This window comes from Baudoinia panamericana (genome assembly GCF_000338955.1).
Source record: "Baudoinia panamericana UAMH 10762 unplaced genomic scaffold BAUCOscaffold_9, whole genome shotgun sequence".
Classification (NCBI taxonomy): Eukaryota; Fungi; Ascomycota; class Dothideomycetes; order Mycosphaerellales; family Teratosphaeriaceae; genus Baudoinia; species Baudoinia panamericana.
In genome coordinates, this window is record NW_006911265.1 from 1,193,892 (window position 1) to 1,209,516 (window position 15,625).

Here is a 15,625-nt window from a genome sequence, read left to right on the forward strand (position 1 = left end):
GGAAGAAGGGTGAGCGCGCTCCCAAAGCCGTAGAAAGAGACACAGAGCCGGTCAAGAGGGCCTCACAGGCACGAACTACGCGCAGGAGCGGGCGCAAGAGACCCAGAACGCCTCCAACAAAAGAATGAAGTCTATCGAAGAGTATCCATCGCACTTCTAGTGAATACAGCCACCACAGCGCGCCATTGCAGGCATACGCACTGATTGCATGCGGACTCTGACAAGATACAGTCTTCTGGACGATGCCCTTCTTGAGCACTTGCAGAAGTTGAATCCTCAGCTGTAGGCGCGTGCCCTGCGCGGCAAGAAGTCACGGTCGCCGATTGTCAGAGCATTGCCGTAAACCGTATCATCTGGGCAAGTCTTCCCGCCAAACATGACGAGACACCTGATTCCATGGCCATCTTCGTAATCCCTCGGCGAAGTATGAGATTGCGACTACAAGAACGGCGCTAAATGCTCGTGGAGTAAAACCAGCTTGACAAGCAGTAAGCAGGGCGCTACATGGAGCGGACCTCCAGAACGTAGCTGACCTTCACTCCTATCAAGTTTTAAATCATACTTTTACCCCAAACAGGCATTGCGCATGCATGATCATGGTCCGGGTGATCACCTCAACACGCATTGATGCGATAGGAAAGGTGCGTGGACCGAAAGCATACTGTCGAAGCTGTGTTGTATTCAGCGTTCGTATACCAAGCGCTCGCTCTTTGCGGGCTCGACTCTGCTGATGTTTCCAAGCACTCGACACAGAATAGCATACCGTGGGGAGCATTTGATCTACAGCTTCTGCGTGCATTTGTGGGAGAAAGTGCAGCTCAACTGTGGTTGGTGAGAGAAGACGGTTGTTTCCATTACAATATACAATCCGACATTCATGGCTGACACCAAACGTACCACCCACGCCACCCCACTGCCAGTGCTGCAAGGCTATGCTTTGGTTTGAATATAGATCTGATCGACCTTCCTGCGCTGTCTCCGTTACGACAGTGCAGCATACAAGCTGAGCATACCAGCGGTAAGATGCAAGGACGCCCTCAAAGAGTTGAATGTGACCCAAGACTTCAGCAGCTTCACAACCTCTGCCTCGGTCCCAGTCTTGCTGCGTAGTGAAGCATCCTTGCTAATCTCGATCAGCCTATTGATTCCAGGTCCCATCACTATCTGCGTGAGCGGTAAAGTTGCCACCATCAGTACAGCAGCGGTGCCGTAGAGTCTTCGCTTGGTGGTGTCGCTTTCGTATGAGAGGTAGCCGTTTGCTGCAATCGCTATGCTTGCAATGGGAAGAATGGTGGCTGCGCCTCGGTGGTAGATCTTCTCGAAGATAGGCGTCACCTCAGATGGAGAGAGGCTGTACAAATGGGGCATGACATTCTGAGAGAAGGTTGCATTATAGCTGCCAAGGAAGAAGGCGCCGGGTATGGCGAGTAGTTGTGAGATGCGAGTGCTATCCATTATGATAAGATGTTGCAGTCAATGGGTATGGTATTCGAGGAGTTGGTACGCTTGTGCTGTGAGAGTTAGAAGATATCGTGAGATGTCAAACAGCATCCAACGGGTATCTGCGTGGTTGTGCTTATCCTACGGCGGCCGCTCTACGATGTACATATATGAGCCTTTGCGACATGGCTAGCAGCTTCCCGTCTTAGCAACCGGCTTAAAGCAGCTGCTCGGAACAATATGGGAGGATGCTTGGTAACCTGAAGAGACAGATTCTGGCTTTTCCTCGTACGCGATGTCCGACGGGCGTGAACGATCGGCGTCTGCTTCATGCAGCACCACTTACGGTTAGTTCGTGGCTTGAAGCTTCACCAACAGTGGCTAGCGCCACGCTACTGGAAGAACTCCAAGGGCATGATAACATACCACCATCAATCAACGGCCCAACCATTGTCTGCGGTTACGGACGGTAGCATCATCGGCAGGATCCATTACCCTTCGCAGGTGGTAGAGGAACGTCAAAACACAATAACCTACAGCCACCCGTTTCCTGCATACGCCATGCAGCTCCTGCCTTCAAGCCTATCGACATCTCCCCACCCGCCTTGAGGATCCCCTCATGCCACCAAGGCAAAGGTGTCAACGATGTCACGTGTCGCAGAGGAAATGTGACCAGACGCGACCCGTTTGCGGCCGTTGCGCTTCTCATGGTCTAAAGTGCGAATGGCCCGTGGCCACGTGGTCCTTCATCAACCAGAATAACTTCTCCGCCGAGTTGAGTCGACGTAATGCTCGCAAACCTCGCAGCGCTGGGTCACCATTTGGACTGCATTGTGATGCACTTGTGCTCTCACCTCACGAGATACGACAGAGTGCGCCACCAAGCTCAGAACCTGATTATGCCTTCACCATTGCGCCTCAATGGTGTTCCGAAGACCGAGTGCTGACCCGCTTCTCCTCTCGCTGGACGCTGGGTATAACATGCCTCGGACGGCAGGACGCAATCCGCAATGTGTATGAGGTGGCTCCCGCGACAAGCCCAACGAGATCCGCTATCTTGGCCATCGCTTACGCGGACCTTGCGGTGCAGGAGCGCCATGGTGGACCTTCATCCAGGTCATTCTTCGCTTACCACGAGACGATTCGCCGTATCCAGAGTCACATCAACAGCGCCGACTCCACCTCTATCGCAGATGATGATGTCCTTGCCGCCATCCTTGCTATTGATGCATACGAGGTAAGTCGCTGACCGCAAGTCACTAGTCGACAGCTCTAATGAGGCTAAGCACAGATGCTCTACATCAGGCGAGCAACAGTCTTAGGTGTCCATACCTCGGCAATTGTGCAACTACTTCAAATACGCGATGATGCGAGCCGAACGCAACACTCCAACAGTCTCGCCTTAGGTCGTGTCGCTGCTCCGAGAATTTTGGGCCGCCAGCTGCTCTGCAGACTGCCGTCTTTGAGTAGGGACATGAGACACCTTACAATGTTGGGTGCACACCCGTTCAATGTTCGTGTTGGAGATTTCGTAAATGAAGCTTGCGATGTCCTATACTTGCCAGACGAGCGCAGCAGTCACGCATCCCTTGAAGGCGCGGTGTCCGACCATGACGACAGGGAAAGGAGAGCCTTTACCTTACTAGAAGAGACAGAAGCCTGGCTAAGCGAAGAACCTACCGTGCCGAGACCGGACAGAGTTCAGCTGCAACCGCACGGAATCCTACCTTGGCCTTTCTTCTCCGCTAAAGGAGCCGTCCGGGTGCATACCAACGCATGGGTGATACGCGACTGGGTGATCTACCACATGTGTCGCATTCGAATACTGGAAGCCGTAGTCGCCGCAGACCTGGGTGATACTCTGACGCACCTAGCTAGAATTCATGAGAGCTGCAGTTTCCTATTGGAAACGGTGCCTATTCTTGTCGGTGCTTTGAAAGAGGACAGTATAGTCTACGAGTTCAGGATTAACGACATAGGTATCATGGTTGCACAATACCCACTGTGGCTAATCCGAGACAGCAGAAACGCCCCCGACGACGCACGTCAAGCAGCTGCTCAAATGCTCGCACATATCGCGGCGCAGAGAGGCATCGAAGCTTAGCCAGTGAACGGAACTTAGTATCTCAAGCTCGCTCTTGCTCTTAACCTCCCACCATACCGTCAGAGCAGAAGTGGCATAGGCACGTTGATCATAAGCGCCGCTATAGCCAGGATGCTGTTCGTCCAACCGTATCCTAGCGATCTGTACAAAATAGGCGCCAATAGTGGAAAGCCGAATGCTCTCATGCTGCGTTCGTCGAGCTTCTGTACTCCGAACAGGCATCGATGACATAAACTTTGATGGCTCAACCGTCTATCTGACCGCCGAAGATGGAGAGGAAAAACCCAAGGTCGACTACGGACTGAGGAAGGCAATACCGGCCAGCCCAGCAAGGAAAGCCATGAATCATGGTGCCATTCCCATCTGCAAGGAGTCGGGATATGGGCAATTCTTAGCATGGCCACATGGTGCTCGAACTGACTATCAAACGCCGCTACAGAAAGGGCCGCACTATCTATTGCGGTCTATGCTCCTCACTGCCGGTATCGAAGTCCCTGAGGAACCGCCACCGGCTTTCTTCCTTCCATCCCTTCGCCTTCCATTCGTTAGCAGGCCTGGGATAAAAGTCTACCACATCCAAAAGACTCTTGTCATGAGCGATGACGGAGAAGATGTTCTCTTGCGCATCGAACGGCAGCAGCTTCTCCACGCTCTTACACGCCTCTGCAGCGTCGTCATGAATAAATCCGGTTGCTTGTACGAACGGCTCGGTTGTACTTTTCTTCGGATGCACGGCCGCAAAGATTGCTCCAGGACATACAGCATGCGCTCCAGCAGTGCGGGCGAATGGCGGCGTCATCGGATTCGGCACGATATTGTCCGGTAGGGGAAGATATTCCGTCGGTCTGAACTCGCACCCGTGATGGGCCACGTCGCCGCCCATGAGGATGAACTCCGGAGGCTCAGCAGAGGTTCGTGCGAGCGCACACATGTGCCCGATAGCATGACCGGGCGAGTCGATGAGGTAGAGACTTCCGTCGCCGTAAAAGTCCATGGCTTTGTACTTGCCTACCATCAGACCCTTCCCCTCCGCATCGAAATCGATTTCTCGAAGTTCCCGACCCGCCCATGCCTTCTCATCAACCTGGCTGTCTTCTCTCGTCGGCCAGGCGGGCACGAGGCGCTTCTTAAAGCCCGGTCCAACAATTAGATCAGTGGACGCGGGAAAGGTCGAAGGGTCTCCAGTGTGATCCTGGAAGCGAGCAAACGCTCTGGTTAGCGGCAAAAGCAAAACGAGTACGTTGGTCCAATGTACAAACGTACGACGTGATAGTGAGACCAGATGATGGCTCCGACTTCCGCCGGATCACTGCCGCAATCCTGCAAAATGTCGAAGACGTTCTTCTCGACGGTCATTTGGAAGCCGAAAGCGGCGGCTTGGTCGATAACGGTCTTCGGGCTGTTCCAGATGTCTTTTCGCGTGCCGAGGTCGAACAGGAGAGTGTCGTGCTTGCTCTGCCCGGCGGAGCCTTTGTGCTTGATCAGGAAGCTGTACGAGATTCCATCTTTGACTACATCGTAGCCGGGGATTGAAGGATTTGTGAATGCCGCAGCTGGGATCCCGGAGACGCGAGTGGTGGTGTCTATGATGGACACTTGGACGGTGTGGCTTGAGTGTGGGATGTCCAAGGACGGGATTCGGGTGGTAGGTGGCATTTTGCCTGCAGAAGAGTTCTGGATATGCTGAAATGCAGGAAAGACGATGGTAGCATCAAAACGATAGCCTCGAGCTCACTATAAAGTGCACCATGAGTGCGAATCCGAGAAGGTTCGCAAAGGTACACTAACCGTATGAGGTCTTGCATGAAGACACATGCAACCTTGCACAGATGGACCAATGAGTACGGCACTTCCAGGGTCTCTTCTTGGCATTTTTCATGCTATCAAGTGCTAGTTGGCGTATAGTATGGCAGACCATGCAAGCAAGTCGCTGTTACGGTCGGGCAAATGCAATAGTAACGCATGCAGGTACCATGCCAAGCCATGGGCCCGTAATAGCACAATCACCCACCAACTCCGCGCATGCCATAATCATCCTGTCGCGTCAAGCAGATTGCGCAAATTCCGTGACGCCAGCAGAGCCGTTACCCACTACCGGACTTTTATCACTCGCTATATCTTCCCCTTCAAACGCAGAACTCAACTCAGCCAAATCTCGGTCCTACCGGAACGCAGCTTGTTGCCCCGCCCTCGCCGCCTCTCGCTGCTGAAACTCCGCAAACCATGGGTGCTGCAGAGCCTGTTGAGCGGAACACCTCATCTCCGGGCGCATCTGCAGCATTTGACCTAATAGTCCCAGACCGGCTGCGTCCACACTAGGGAGTAAATTTCGCAGCTCCTGGGTCGCGTACACGGGCCAGGTAGTCTTGTACTCTGGGAACTGGCTGATGCCTGGCCATGAGCGCTCGGATGGCGTACCCATCAGTCTGAAGATCTTGAGGAGTTGGTCTTCGTTGGTCGTGCCAGGGAAGAGTGGCCGACCCGTAAACATCTCCGCCATTATGCAGCCGGCGGACCAGATGTCGATGGAAGTATTGTAGGTGCGCGAACCGAGTAGGACATCTGGTGCGCGGTACCAAAGCGTAACTACTTCGTTCGAGAATGTATTGACTGGGATGCCGAATGCACGCGCCAACCCGAAATCTGCCAGCTTGAGCTGCCCTTGGTTGTTGATAAGCAAGTTTTGGGGCTTAAGGTCGCGATGTAGTACGCGGTTGTCGTGACAGAACGCCACGCCCTTCATGAGCTGCCACATGAAGGATTTGATTGTCGGCGCATCCAGTGCTCCTCTCGGTCCACCATTCGGGTTGTGATAGCTGTCCATGTACTTCTTCAAATCCTTATCCATGTACTCGAACACCAACATGAGCTTATTCTCGGTGTGAATAACATCGTACAAGCTCACAATGTTCTCGTGCTTGAGTTCTTTCATCAGTGAGATTTCGCGGATGGCTGTGCTGGGTGTGCCTTCTTCGCTGTCAAGGTGAATCTCTTTGAGCGCTACGAAGGCGCCGGTTTGGCCATTACGGCCTTTGAAGACGGTTGCATACGTTCCCTCGCCCAACTTTTCGAGCTGCTGAAAGCTCGATGGGTGCCGTTTGTCCATGGGCTCGACTTTGCTGCCGCCGCCAAGGCTGCGCACGCTGATGTTGCTGTCGCTCCGGTCGCCCACGCTTAGTGTACCGACGTGGGTGGGGTTGAGGCGGATTTCGGGTGGCTCGCGGCGGGTGAACCTGGGGTCCCAAAGGGTATCGCGAGCGGTTTTGACGTGGTCGAGTACTTCGAGCTTCTCCTCGGCGGTTGTTGCTCGTGCGAATGCTGCTGGACGCCGTGGGGGTGTTGAGGATGTAGGAGCGTCGGTGGCTGTGGATTGGGACGCCGTGGTGATGGTTGCGAAGAGGGAGTATACTTTAATATGGTGCGGGTACTTGCTTCAGTCTCGAAATGATTGATCCGCCCACGACTCATACGCTGCGATCTGCGACAAGTTGAAAGACACGGCGGCTACTGCAGGGCTTGCCGCCGCCATGTGGCGCGAGGGGCAGCCCGGTCCCGGAAGAACGTGGCGCCGCGACGCTTCGCTCTCCTCCGCTCCGCAACGTTGACGACCTCTGAGTGGCACGCGACCTCGACGTGCTCAATCAAATCAACTTCAATTCCGTCACGAATCTGTTCATCCGAGCAGACAACCTTTCTGAACTGGATAGCTTCGCGAGAAGTACAGCGTCGACTCCGTCACCATGCGCACGGTGACATGGATCAAGATGGCCGTAACGTCCGTTTGCCGTTCGAGCTATCTCCATGGTATAGACGCTGATGGCATTGCAGTGGCGTCGTGTTCTGCGTGGGCGGACCAGCATTGATCTACTACGTTACCCCAAGCGAAGAGGAGCTCTTCTCCGTATGTCATGCAGGTGTCGGACTTTCGCCACCAAACCCCCGTGCTAAGATGTCCCGCAGCGATATAACCCTGAGCTTCAGAAGCGTTCATTAGAACGGCGAAAGGAGAAGCAAGAGGACTTTGACAACTTCGTTACGAAGCTCAAGGAGTACTCGAAGAGTGACAAGCCTGGTAAGTGCTCTACAATCTGCCTCAAGCACACTTGAGATTGTAACTGTTCGATCAGCTGATGTTCGTAGTCTGGACAGTTTGGGAGCAAGAAGCGGCAAAGCAGCGGCAACTGGGCATTCAGCAGGAACTCGATCGCAGGAAGCTCGCCGCCGCCGAGGCGGAAGCGACGAGACAGCAAATGCAGAGCACGCTCAGATAGTTCGGTTTCTTTCTTAGCTATCTGCTCGTATGTATGAGTATGAGCTCTTCTCAAACGAAACAAACGACACTTCGAGCTAGAGGAAGGTCCATCTCTTCGCAAGCACTCAATCTAAGTCGGTGACGGCTGCCATGATGGCGTACAGCTTACCAGAAGAAGACCTACAAGACCTTGCCTTTTTCGCCGCCGCCACCGTTGCCGCCTCTCCCTCGGCTTTGCGCTTGCCATTAGCGATACACTCATCCAAGCTGGTGCTGGTCCGCTTCTCCACTGGCGGCCACTCGACCATCTGGCCATTGATGAACTGCCAACTCCGCGTCACCCTGAAGGCGACGCCGGCTCTGCTCGATGGCGTAGTAGCAGTTACTGCCGCAATTTGTGCCTCATCCACGACGATTTCAGACTTGCTGACAGTATCCTGCATCCCAGCCTTGATGAGCCCTTCGGACCCAGTGTGGAAGACAGCGAAGCTTCTAGTGCAAGCAACCGCGGTAGGAAGAAAGGTACGTTGAGCGCTCGCCTCTTGTTTGCCGCCTTGGTCCTCCTTACCACTTCCTTCGTCCTGGCTCTCATCGTTGCTGCTTGCTTCATAATCCCTCGAAGTCAGGCAACGCAGGCCATGTGCGGCGCGTTGCTCCTTCTGGGAGTCGAAGAGGTAATCCCCGATCGCCGTGCGCCTGGACTGTCCACCACCATGACCACGCCCCCGACCCGCGACGTGTCCTTGTACACCATCGTTTTCTTGATTGGATTCTGCTCTGACGCCACGCCCGAAGTACTCCGGCTCCTCATCGTCCTGACCGAACCGACCGCCATAGTCTGCACCATCTCCTAGAAGATATAGCCGATATCTCTCCCTCACCCAACCCTTCTCCTTCTCCTCATTGTACAAATCTGGGAACTCTGTCGCTTGGGTCTCCTTGCCGATACTGCGCCTCAATTCCAACTTCTCTGCTCGCTTCTGCCACAACAGGGCGAAGCGGTCGTCGCTCGACACAATGTGTCCCTTGGAGCTCTTAAACGAAATTGTCAAGGACGCCTTTAACCGCTTCCCGCTCGTTCTGCTTAACCCTGTTGAGCTCTTTAACGCGCTTTGCTGCAGCATCGTGGCTTGCTCGGAAGGCCGGACCGTCCATGGCCGTTTGGCACAGAGGTGTGGTATGGCGTGTGGGTGACAGTGACGACGGTGTTGGGAGACGGTCTGCCATGTTTGGAGCTCTTGGGGCTAGAAAGTCCTGATTTGACACTCCTCGTGTAGATGATGACGTCGAACTAGGCTCGAAGAGTGATGTTGGTGAGACAGGTACGTTGCTGGTCATCAGCAGTCTCATGCAGACAGCAGTGAAATGCCGAAACGCAGCAAGAAACCGGTTGCAGTGACGTTGCTGAAACCCTACACTGAAGTGTTTGGCGCATCTTGCCGGGTCGTCGATATGAGGTAAAACATGCAAGCCTGTTGTGGAAAACTGAGACTGGAAGTATGCCTTGAATGAATCTCGGACAGCCCATCACGCTCTCACCCATCACCTGCCGCCTCCTCTCCCTCATCCCACACAGACCTTCCAAAGAACCCAATAATCTGTCTCGCATTCTCCCGTCCGATCAATGCACTCAACTCATCCATCTCCGCATTCGCCACCGCCTGCAAATTCTCGTACTCCAGCACCAGCCTACCAAGCGCTTTCCCACCCGTACCAGGAACAGTTCGCAGCATATCCTGCGGTGTCTGATTGAAAGTGCGGCCTTCCGGGTCATCACCACTTTCGAGACCGATCTGCACCGCCTTAATAGGGTCCGGTTCTTCTTGGTTCTTTTTGAGCTCTTCGAAGATCTCCGCTGTCTGGTATGGTGAAGAGGACCAGATGATACGGAGGCGTGGGAAGGCAAGACATAGGAGGACGAGCTTGGATTGGAGGTCCGAGCCGACGAGTGAAGAGGTGCCGATGGCGGAGCTTAGGTCTGCGAAGGGTTCTAGCGTGAAGGCCTTTTGTGCATCGAACTCGATGAGCAGCATAGGCGACTTGTAGTGCTGCAGCATCGTCTCTGCCTGGTTGTATAAGCGGCCGTCGGAGAAGGAGGAAATGAGATCTCGGACGCTCTTGCGCTCGACTGCGATCTCCGGGGTAAGAATATAGTCGCCGACGGTCAGTTGGCAAGGCACGACAACCATTTGGCGGCCATGTAGCAGGGAAGGCAGTGAGGAGCGGAATTCACGGACGTCTACTACAACCCGTGGCGGCTCTGCGGTGGCGGCCAGGCGACCTCCCCCTGCGATACGAGTGTTGACGGTTCGGAGGAAGGATTCTTGCGGGTCGAGATTTGCGGTATCGTGCGTGAACGTCAAAGCCATGTTGCCTCGCTCACGGATCAGCTTCGTGAATGAGTCTTTCTCTCGCCGAACGGCACTCAGATAACGCTGCTCCTCCACACTGCTGCCATAATACATGAAGTAGCATCGTACCTGCCTATTGCCATGGCTGCTGCGGTAGACTTCGACGCGGCGGATGAATGCAGCATCGGGTTCATACATGATTACATATCGAGGCTTGACCTCCTCCAGTAAGTGATCGTCCACGTCGCCATCGTACGGATGTATCAATACAAGGTCTCTCATCTCGTAAAGTTCGTAGTAGTCGTCCATATCGTCCAATGGATCAGCGCCGAAATCGACCTTTACAGCATCGACGTTATCTTCGGTCTCGTTCGGAGCCAATTCGTGCATAAGTGCCTGTATATGTGCATCCCTGTCGCCTGCAACATGGACACTGCCGCTTGCTGTGCGCTGCGGCGCTGAAGGAACATTACCGCCACCTCGGACTCGGCGCCGCTTATTCGGCGGTCCGCGGCCGCCACGATTGGCTTGACCGCTTGGATGGGTTGAGGTGCCGTTGATTGCCTTCTGGTTCTCGGTGAAGAGATTGCTGCTCACGCGGGCAAAGTCCCGCTTCCATTGTAGATAGTTGCGAAGTCTGCGGCGCATGAGGTAATTGCCGCTCGGCTTTCTGTCTTCGTAGGCGTCCTCTTTCTCGGCACTGCCGTTGAGAGAATGGAGGTCACCAACGAACATTGTCTGTACAAACTCGCGTAGCTGACGGCATGTCCCTTGATCGCCACACATGATCAAGATGCTGCCGTTACTCTCATCGTGTGGTTGCGGATTGAAGTAGACATCGCGCTCGATCTCTTCCAAGATCTCAGCTAGCAGGTTCCACTTCGGCAGCTCCTCCAGTACAGGATTGAGACCATCATGCTCCGTAGTTGCTGTCCCTTCTGCGATTCTGCCAGTGTACACGCGCCGTTTCGCAGTATCGAATAAGGTATGGGCGGCGTCCAGAAAGAGCCACGGCGACTGCGACTGCCTTGTCGAGCCAGGAGGCGGCGAGGATGCTGCCAACACAGTGTCAAGGTACTTGTTGAAGCTCACAGCGTCAAATGTCAGCAGTGAATGTAAGATTGTCCGCAGTAAGCTAAGATCTCTGACAATCTGCTTCGTGCGGAAGCTGGTGCGATGCCATACCGGATCTAGCTGTCGTCGCACGATGGTGTCAAACGAGCGGTGAAGTGCGCTATCGAGGTTCCAATCATCCATCTCCAGGCCGGTGTTGCCCTTCTTGAGCTCCATGATCGACACCTCAACACATTCTAAAACCGCGTTCTGGATATCGCGCATTGCATCAGTCATCGGCACCTCCAGCTCAATGACCTCTGCTTTTCGCTTTCCTTCTAGTGACTTAGCGACGGTTACATGGAATCGCGGGTAGAGAAGTGGGGTACGAAGAAACAGATTCCTCAGAATGCCCGTCAAGGGCTGATAGGATGCGGTGAACGGCTCAGGCTGGTCTGAGAACGCCTTGAGAAAGCCGTTCTTGTTCTTCTGTCTGAACATCCGGACAATGAAAGCCTCCTGGCTCGTCGCCGCCACACGCTCAGCGTGCAAGACGACCATACCGGTGACTTTCGCCGCGTCCAGTAACCCCGACAAGAAGTCAACGATCAAGATACGACTTGTTATACTGAAGATGCCGCCATTGCTGTACAGTTTCTCTCTCGTACCGACGCTCATAAGGTCGGTGTTCACGAGCTTGAGACCACGGCATTTGGGGCTGCCGCTCGTGGCGGCCTGCTCCGCTAGAGCTTCGCCAATCCAGCCATTCTCGCGATCATCGGCGCCGACTAGCAGAATCAGGTTGTTGCCGGCCGCATCATAAGAGTGCAGGAGGTTAGTGACAAGGCGGAGGAGGCCCAGTCCACGCGCTTGGATGAGCAACGCATCTTCTGCCCGCAATTCACTGAACAATTCTTGTTGGTATGAAAGCGGTAGAGAAATGCGCACTGGGTGTTCCGAGGTCGATGTTGCAGACAAATCCTCCGGCACTGGCATTGGGGATGTCCCGGCTTGGTGAGATGGTCGGTAGTGGAGATTGCGGAAGATGGCGAGGCTCTCAATGCGTGTGCGCCGCGCGCTCACGTGACCCATGGTCCACTTTTGAACGTCCGGTCAATCGCCGTGACGTTGTATCTTCTCCCATCCCGCATGTACAGCGTCTAATACGCCATCAGCGACGGGTGCGCATGCTGATGAATCAACGCATGCTATTGAGCCGGACAACGCCGGCATGGTGATGTTTGTATACCTATGCGTATATGCTCGCCTAGACGCGCGATAGCTGCGTGGCTGTGTGGAGAAACGAAAAAGGTAGCTCTCAAGTGGCTCCGCCTGTAAACGGAGAGGGCTTGTGTCTAGATAGTACTACGATGATGTTGCGCGTTTCAATCGAAGGCCACTGCAGGTCGGTCATGCTAACGCAGGGCTGACCATGGGACCACAACCCGGACATGACCAGGCGCACTTGCTTGGTCGAAGCTGTTGCGCCTAAACGCTCAAGACACGATTCCTGGGCATCAAACTTTGCAAGAAGCTTGCTTTCTGGCTCGGTAGCGTGATGCTGGAATCTTCTTGGCGTGTCGCCTGGTTGTGATGGTCCCCAACAGCCTATGCCTACACTCTATGCAGCGGATCTTATGGTGACAGTAGAATCAGTCGCAGGAGTTCTTGGCCAGCGCGTGTGGTCGAAGAAGAGCCTGGTCGTTAGGCTGGTGCTAATCCCAAACAGCAACCATTCCAAAGCCCGGCAGACAGTCGCCGCCTTGAGTGACTTACAATGAAACTCTTCTGCCGGGACATGCAATGCTCCTTCTATTGTCCGCCACAGCAATAAAACAGGCAAGTCAGGAGACGAAAGCGATGGTTGGACTGCGATACGAATGTAGCCCTTTCATGCATGATTTGCCAAGCGGAGTCGAGCACTGAAGAGGAAGACGATGCCTACAATTGTCCACCTGGCACAGATGATTGGGAAGCCCCACGCCTTGGAGACGCCATAGTAAGCGTAAGAATCGCCAAAGTCGTGATGTTCGTAGACTGTGTGGTCGCGGATGACGTTAATGGCTAGCTACGTGGGTTAGGCTTGACGGTGCGTCGATCGAGTATTATTTCCGTGTACCATTGCCGTCTGTTCTTATAACGATGAGGGCAAAGATGAGCTGCAGCGCTCGCAAGGCATAGTCAGCCGCTTGTACGTTGCTATGTTCGAAGCCATGGAGTGCAGCATTCTCCTTGCCGACGTTGTTATGTCTCGAACAGTAGGCCCAGCCGTCTCCAATTGCTGTTGGGAGAGGATCAGCTGGGCACCTGAGGTAGCGAGCAGAAACTGGTCGAATGACAGTGGGATATCTGAGCTCAGTAAGTAAGAGAACACCATATGCCGAGGCTAGGTAACCGAATTCAAGCGAAGGCCAGGCTGTAGTATACTAGGCGAGGTAGGCGGCATATATCCGGCGGCGGCCAGACAGCAGCATGGTAAATTAGCGTTCTGAAAGCCAAAGCATGTCAACAATAGGATGTTCAGTTCAACGGTACGAACTTTGAGCTAGAGTCATAAGCAAGTTGACACAGCGCCATTTCCTGAGCGATGAATCTTATACTCTAGTGACTCCGTGGTCAACATTGCAGCAAGTGCTTTAAAGCGTACTTTTGGTAAGCTCGAAATTTCTGCTTTTGGCGACCATATGGCTACAATCAGCAAGATATGCAATGCCTAACACCATTCGCCCCGGACGCCTGCTTTTGGGCTGCTTCGAGAACTTCCATCATACCAGTTTGACACTTCAAACTTGCCTAATCTCCCTCCCCTTCGCCTCGGGTACCTCCGCTTCATATTCATCCCTCAATGCTGCGTATAGCGTGTCCGCAAGCAATACCAGCAACGCCAGACTCCAAACCAACGTGATGGCGTAGAAGAAGTTGGCATTGCCGGAGCCGGCATATATCCACAAATGGTGGAACGCCGGTCCAAGCAGAGTGGCGTACAGCAGTGTCGCGAGCGCTGGGAAGGTGTAGCGATGTGAGGATGAGACTACCAACGCGTTAGCAATTGAGCGGGTTTTCTTGTATGTAGCATTGAGTATATACGTACGTTCAAACAAATGACTCAGGAGGCAAAGACAGCTCAGCCATACCCCTGCGTCGCCGGCGTTGGCGTACGGTTCGAAGATGGCCAGCACGCCCATGATCAACACCACTGCCGCCAGCGGTTGTCTGTTCAAACGCAGGCAGAAAGGGACGCTGTAGGAGAGCATGTGCAGCCAGAAGACGCCCAGGAAGAAAGAGCGAAAGGCATCGAACATTTCCGTGAAGAAGTACCACCATAGGCCGGAGTTGGGAGTGAGGTCGGGTAGGGTGAGAGGAGTGAGGTAGACGGAGGGCATGAAGGACCAGCTTGGTAAGAGGAGACGGGAGAGCGTGAGGAGTAGAAGGAAGGTAGCGAGGTAGATGCCCGAGAACCGGAGGGTGAGTTCGAGGGGTCGAGCTTGTAAGCGTTGGTCGTGAGCAATCTTCGTCGATGTTGGCTTTTCGATGGCAGCGCCGTTGGACGTAGCATCACGTCCTTGATGCTGTAGCAGACAGAGCCTGTCGTAGCAAAGTAGTCCGACTGGCGGAAGCAGCAGGGCGGGATGTAAGCTGATGTAGCTGGCTATGGCCAGCGCGAAAGCCGCAGTCGCCGTTCGCGCTTGGCAGGCATGACTAACGCTGAGCAGGGTGAAGAAGGTAGCGAAGACGCTCGTGGGCCGGGCGAGACACGTGAGCAGCGTATAGGGATTGAATAGGTAACTGTTCGGCGTTAGCAGTGTACATTGGCTCGCTGGAGCGTACGTACATTGCTGCGACGGAAGCGGGGGTCCATGTACGGTCGTGTCGTGGTGATCTGTAACGCCGGGATATGTACGCGGCACCTGACTGCGCAATATAGTAAAGACACTCGGCCACCAGGAGGTCAAGGCCGGTATATAACAGGACGCTTAACAGCGTGCCAGAGGCGAATGCCGGTGAAGGCAGCAATGAGAACAATGGAAGCAAGAGCGGAGCCTGCAAGGGTTTAGACAGACGAGAGAGATATCACCCTAGCACTTCTCACCTGGTGAAAGATGCCGCCATTGTAGGGATCGAGCCCTCGTTGGTAGAGGAAGAGGCCTTCTTGCACTACGCCATCTCAGCTGCTGACTTTCGCTTAGCCAATGCTACAAGGCAATGAGGGTCGCAACATACGTCGCTTGAAGCTGTTGACGGGTGTTGCTAGCTCGGCTCGCAGAGACAAGGTATCTGGCAGGCCGGGAAATGCGACAGCGGCGAGTATGCGGACAGCCGCCGCCGAACCATAGAGAATGGCCTTGTGGTGGTCATTGTAGACCTGCGGTAGTGACTGCATCCTTCACTCGCAGCACCATCATATCCGCATCGCTGCTGTGATGT

General features: G+C 54.3%; 8 protein-coding genes across 8 annotated transcripts; 2 read left to right on the forward strand and 6 right to left on the reverse strand.

Annotated features, from left to right (window-relative positions):
• Positions 1 to 834: 834 nt before the first annotated feature.
• BAUCODRAFT_36156 (uncharacterized protein) lies at positions 835 to 1,694 on the reverse strand. The gene has a single exon (XM_007679918.1). The coding sequence runs from the start codon at positions 1,453 to 1,455 to the stop codon at positions 982 to 984; it is 474 nt and encodes a 157-aa protein (XP_007678108.1). The 5' UTR covers positions 1,456 to 1,694; the 3' UTR covers positions 835 to 981.
• Positions 1,695 to 2,416: 722 nt separating this feature from the next.
• BAUCODRAFT_565716 (uncharacterized protein) lies at positions 2,417 to 3,632 on the forward strand. The gene is made up of 2 exons (XM_007680347.1): positions 2,417 to 2,677; positions 2,727 to 3,632. Exon 2 carries the CDS (start codon positions 2,732 to 2,734, stop codon positions 3,542 to 3,544), a length of 813 nt encoding a protein of 270 aa, XP_007678537.1. The 5' UTR covers positions 2,417 to 2,677; positions 2,727 to 2,731; the 3' UTR covers positions 3,545 to 3,632.
• A 139-nt stretch (positions 3,633 to 3,771) lies between these two features.
• Positions 3,772 to 5,479, reverse strand: BAUCODRAFT_565746 (uncharacterized protein). The gene is made up of 3 exons (XM_007680348.1): positions 5,333 to 5,479; positions 4,808 to 5,278; positions 3,772 to 4,736 (listed from the first exon to the last, which is right to left on the reverse strand). Exons 2-3 carry the CDS (start codon positions 5,198 to 5,200, stop codon positions 3,999 to 4,001), a joined length of 1,131 nt encoding a protein of 376 aa, XP_007678538.1. The 5' UTR covers positions 5,201 to 5,278; positions 5,333 to 5,479; the 3' UTR covers positions 3,772 to 3,998.
• Positions 5,453 to 7,027, reverse strand: BAUCODRAFT_565702 (uncharacterized protein). The gene has a single exon (XM_007680349.1). The coding sequence runs from the start codon at positions 6,648 to 6,650 to the stop codon at positions 5,706 to 5,708; it is 945 nt and encodes a 314-aa protein (XP_007678539.1). The 5' UTR covers positions 6,651 to 7,027; the 3' UTR covers positions 5,453 to 5,705.
• A 257-nt stretch (positions 7,028 to 7,284) lies between these two features.
• BAUCODRAFT_73260 (uncharacterized protein) lies at positions 7,285 to 7,815 on the forward strand (the record flags this gene model as incomplete). Its single annotated transcript, XM_007679971.1, has 4 exons — positions 7,285 to 7,319; positions 7,373 to 7,445; positions 7,505 to 7,616; positions 7,685 to 7,815. 4 exons carry the CDS (start codon positions 7,285 to 7,287, stop codon positions 7,813 to 7,815), a joined length of 351 nt encoding a protein of 116 aa, XP_007678161.1.
• Positions 7,816 to 7,921: 106 nt separating this feature from the next.
• On the reverse strand, positions 7,922 to 8,920 carry BAUCODRAFT_149967 (uncharacterized protein; the record flags this gene model as incomplete). Its single annotated transcript, XM_007680350.1, has 1 exon — positions 7,922 to 8,920. The coding sequence occupies one exon, from the start codon at positions 8,918 to 8,920 to the stop codon at positions 7,922 to 7,924; it is 999 nt and encodes a 332-aa protein (XP_007678540.1).
• A 411-nt stretch (positions 8,921 to 9,331) lies between these two features.
• Positions 9,332 to 12,196, reverse strand: BAUCODRAFT_73572 (uncharacterized protein; the record flags this gene model as incomplete). Its single annotated transcript, XM_007679998.1, has 1 exon — positions 9,332 to 12,196. The coding sequence occupies one exon, from the start codon at positions 12,194 to 12,196 to the stop codon at positions 9,332 to 9,334; it is 2,865 nt and encodes a 954-aa protein (XP_007678188.1).
• Positions 12,197 to 13,983: 1,787 nt separating this feature from the next.
• On the reverse strand, positions 13,984 to 15,581 carry BAUCODRAFT_73965 (uncharacterized protein; the record flags this gene model as incomplete). Its single annotated transcript, XM_007680024.1, has 5 exons — positions 13,984 to 14,231; positions 14,292 to 14,986; positions 15,033 to 15,241; positions 15,291 to 15,355; positions 15,422 to 15,581. 5 exons carry the CDS (start codon positions 15,579 to 15,581, stop codon positions 13,984 to 13,986), a joined length of 1,377 nt encoding a protein of 458 aa, XP_007678214.1.
• Between the last annotated feature and the right edge of the window lie 44 nt (positions 15,582 to 15,625).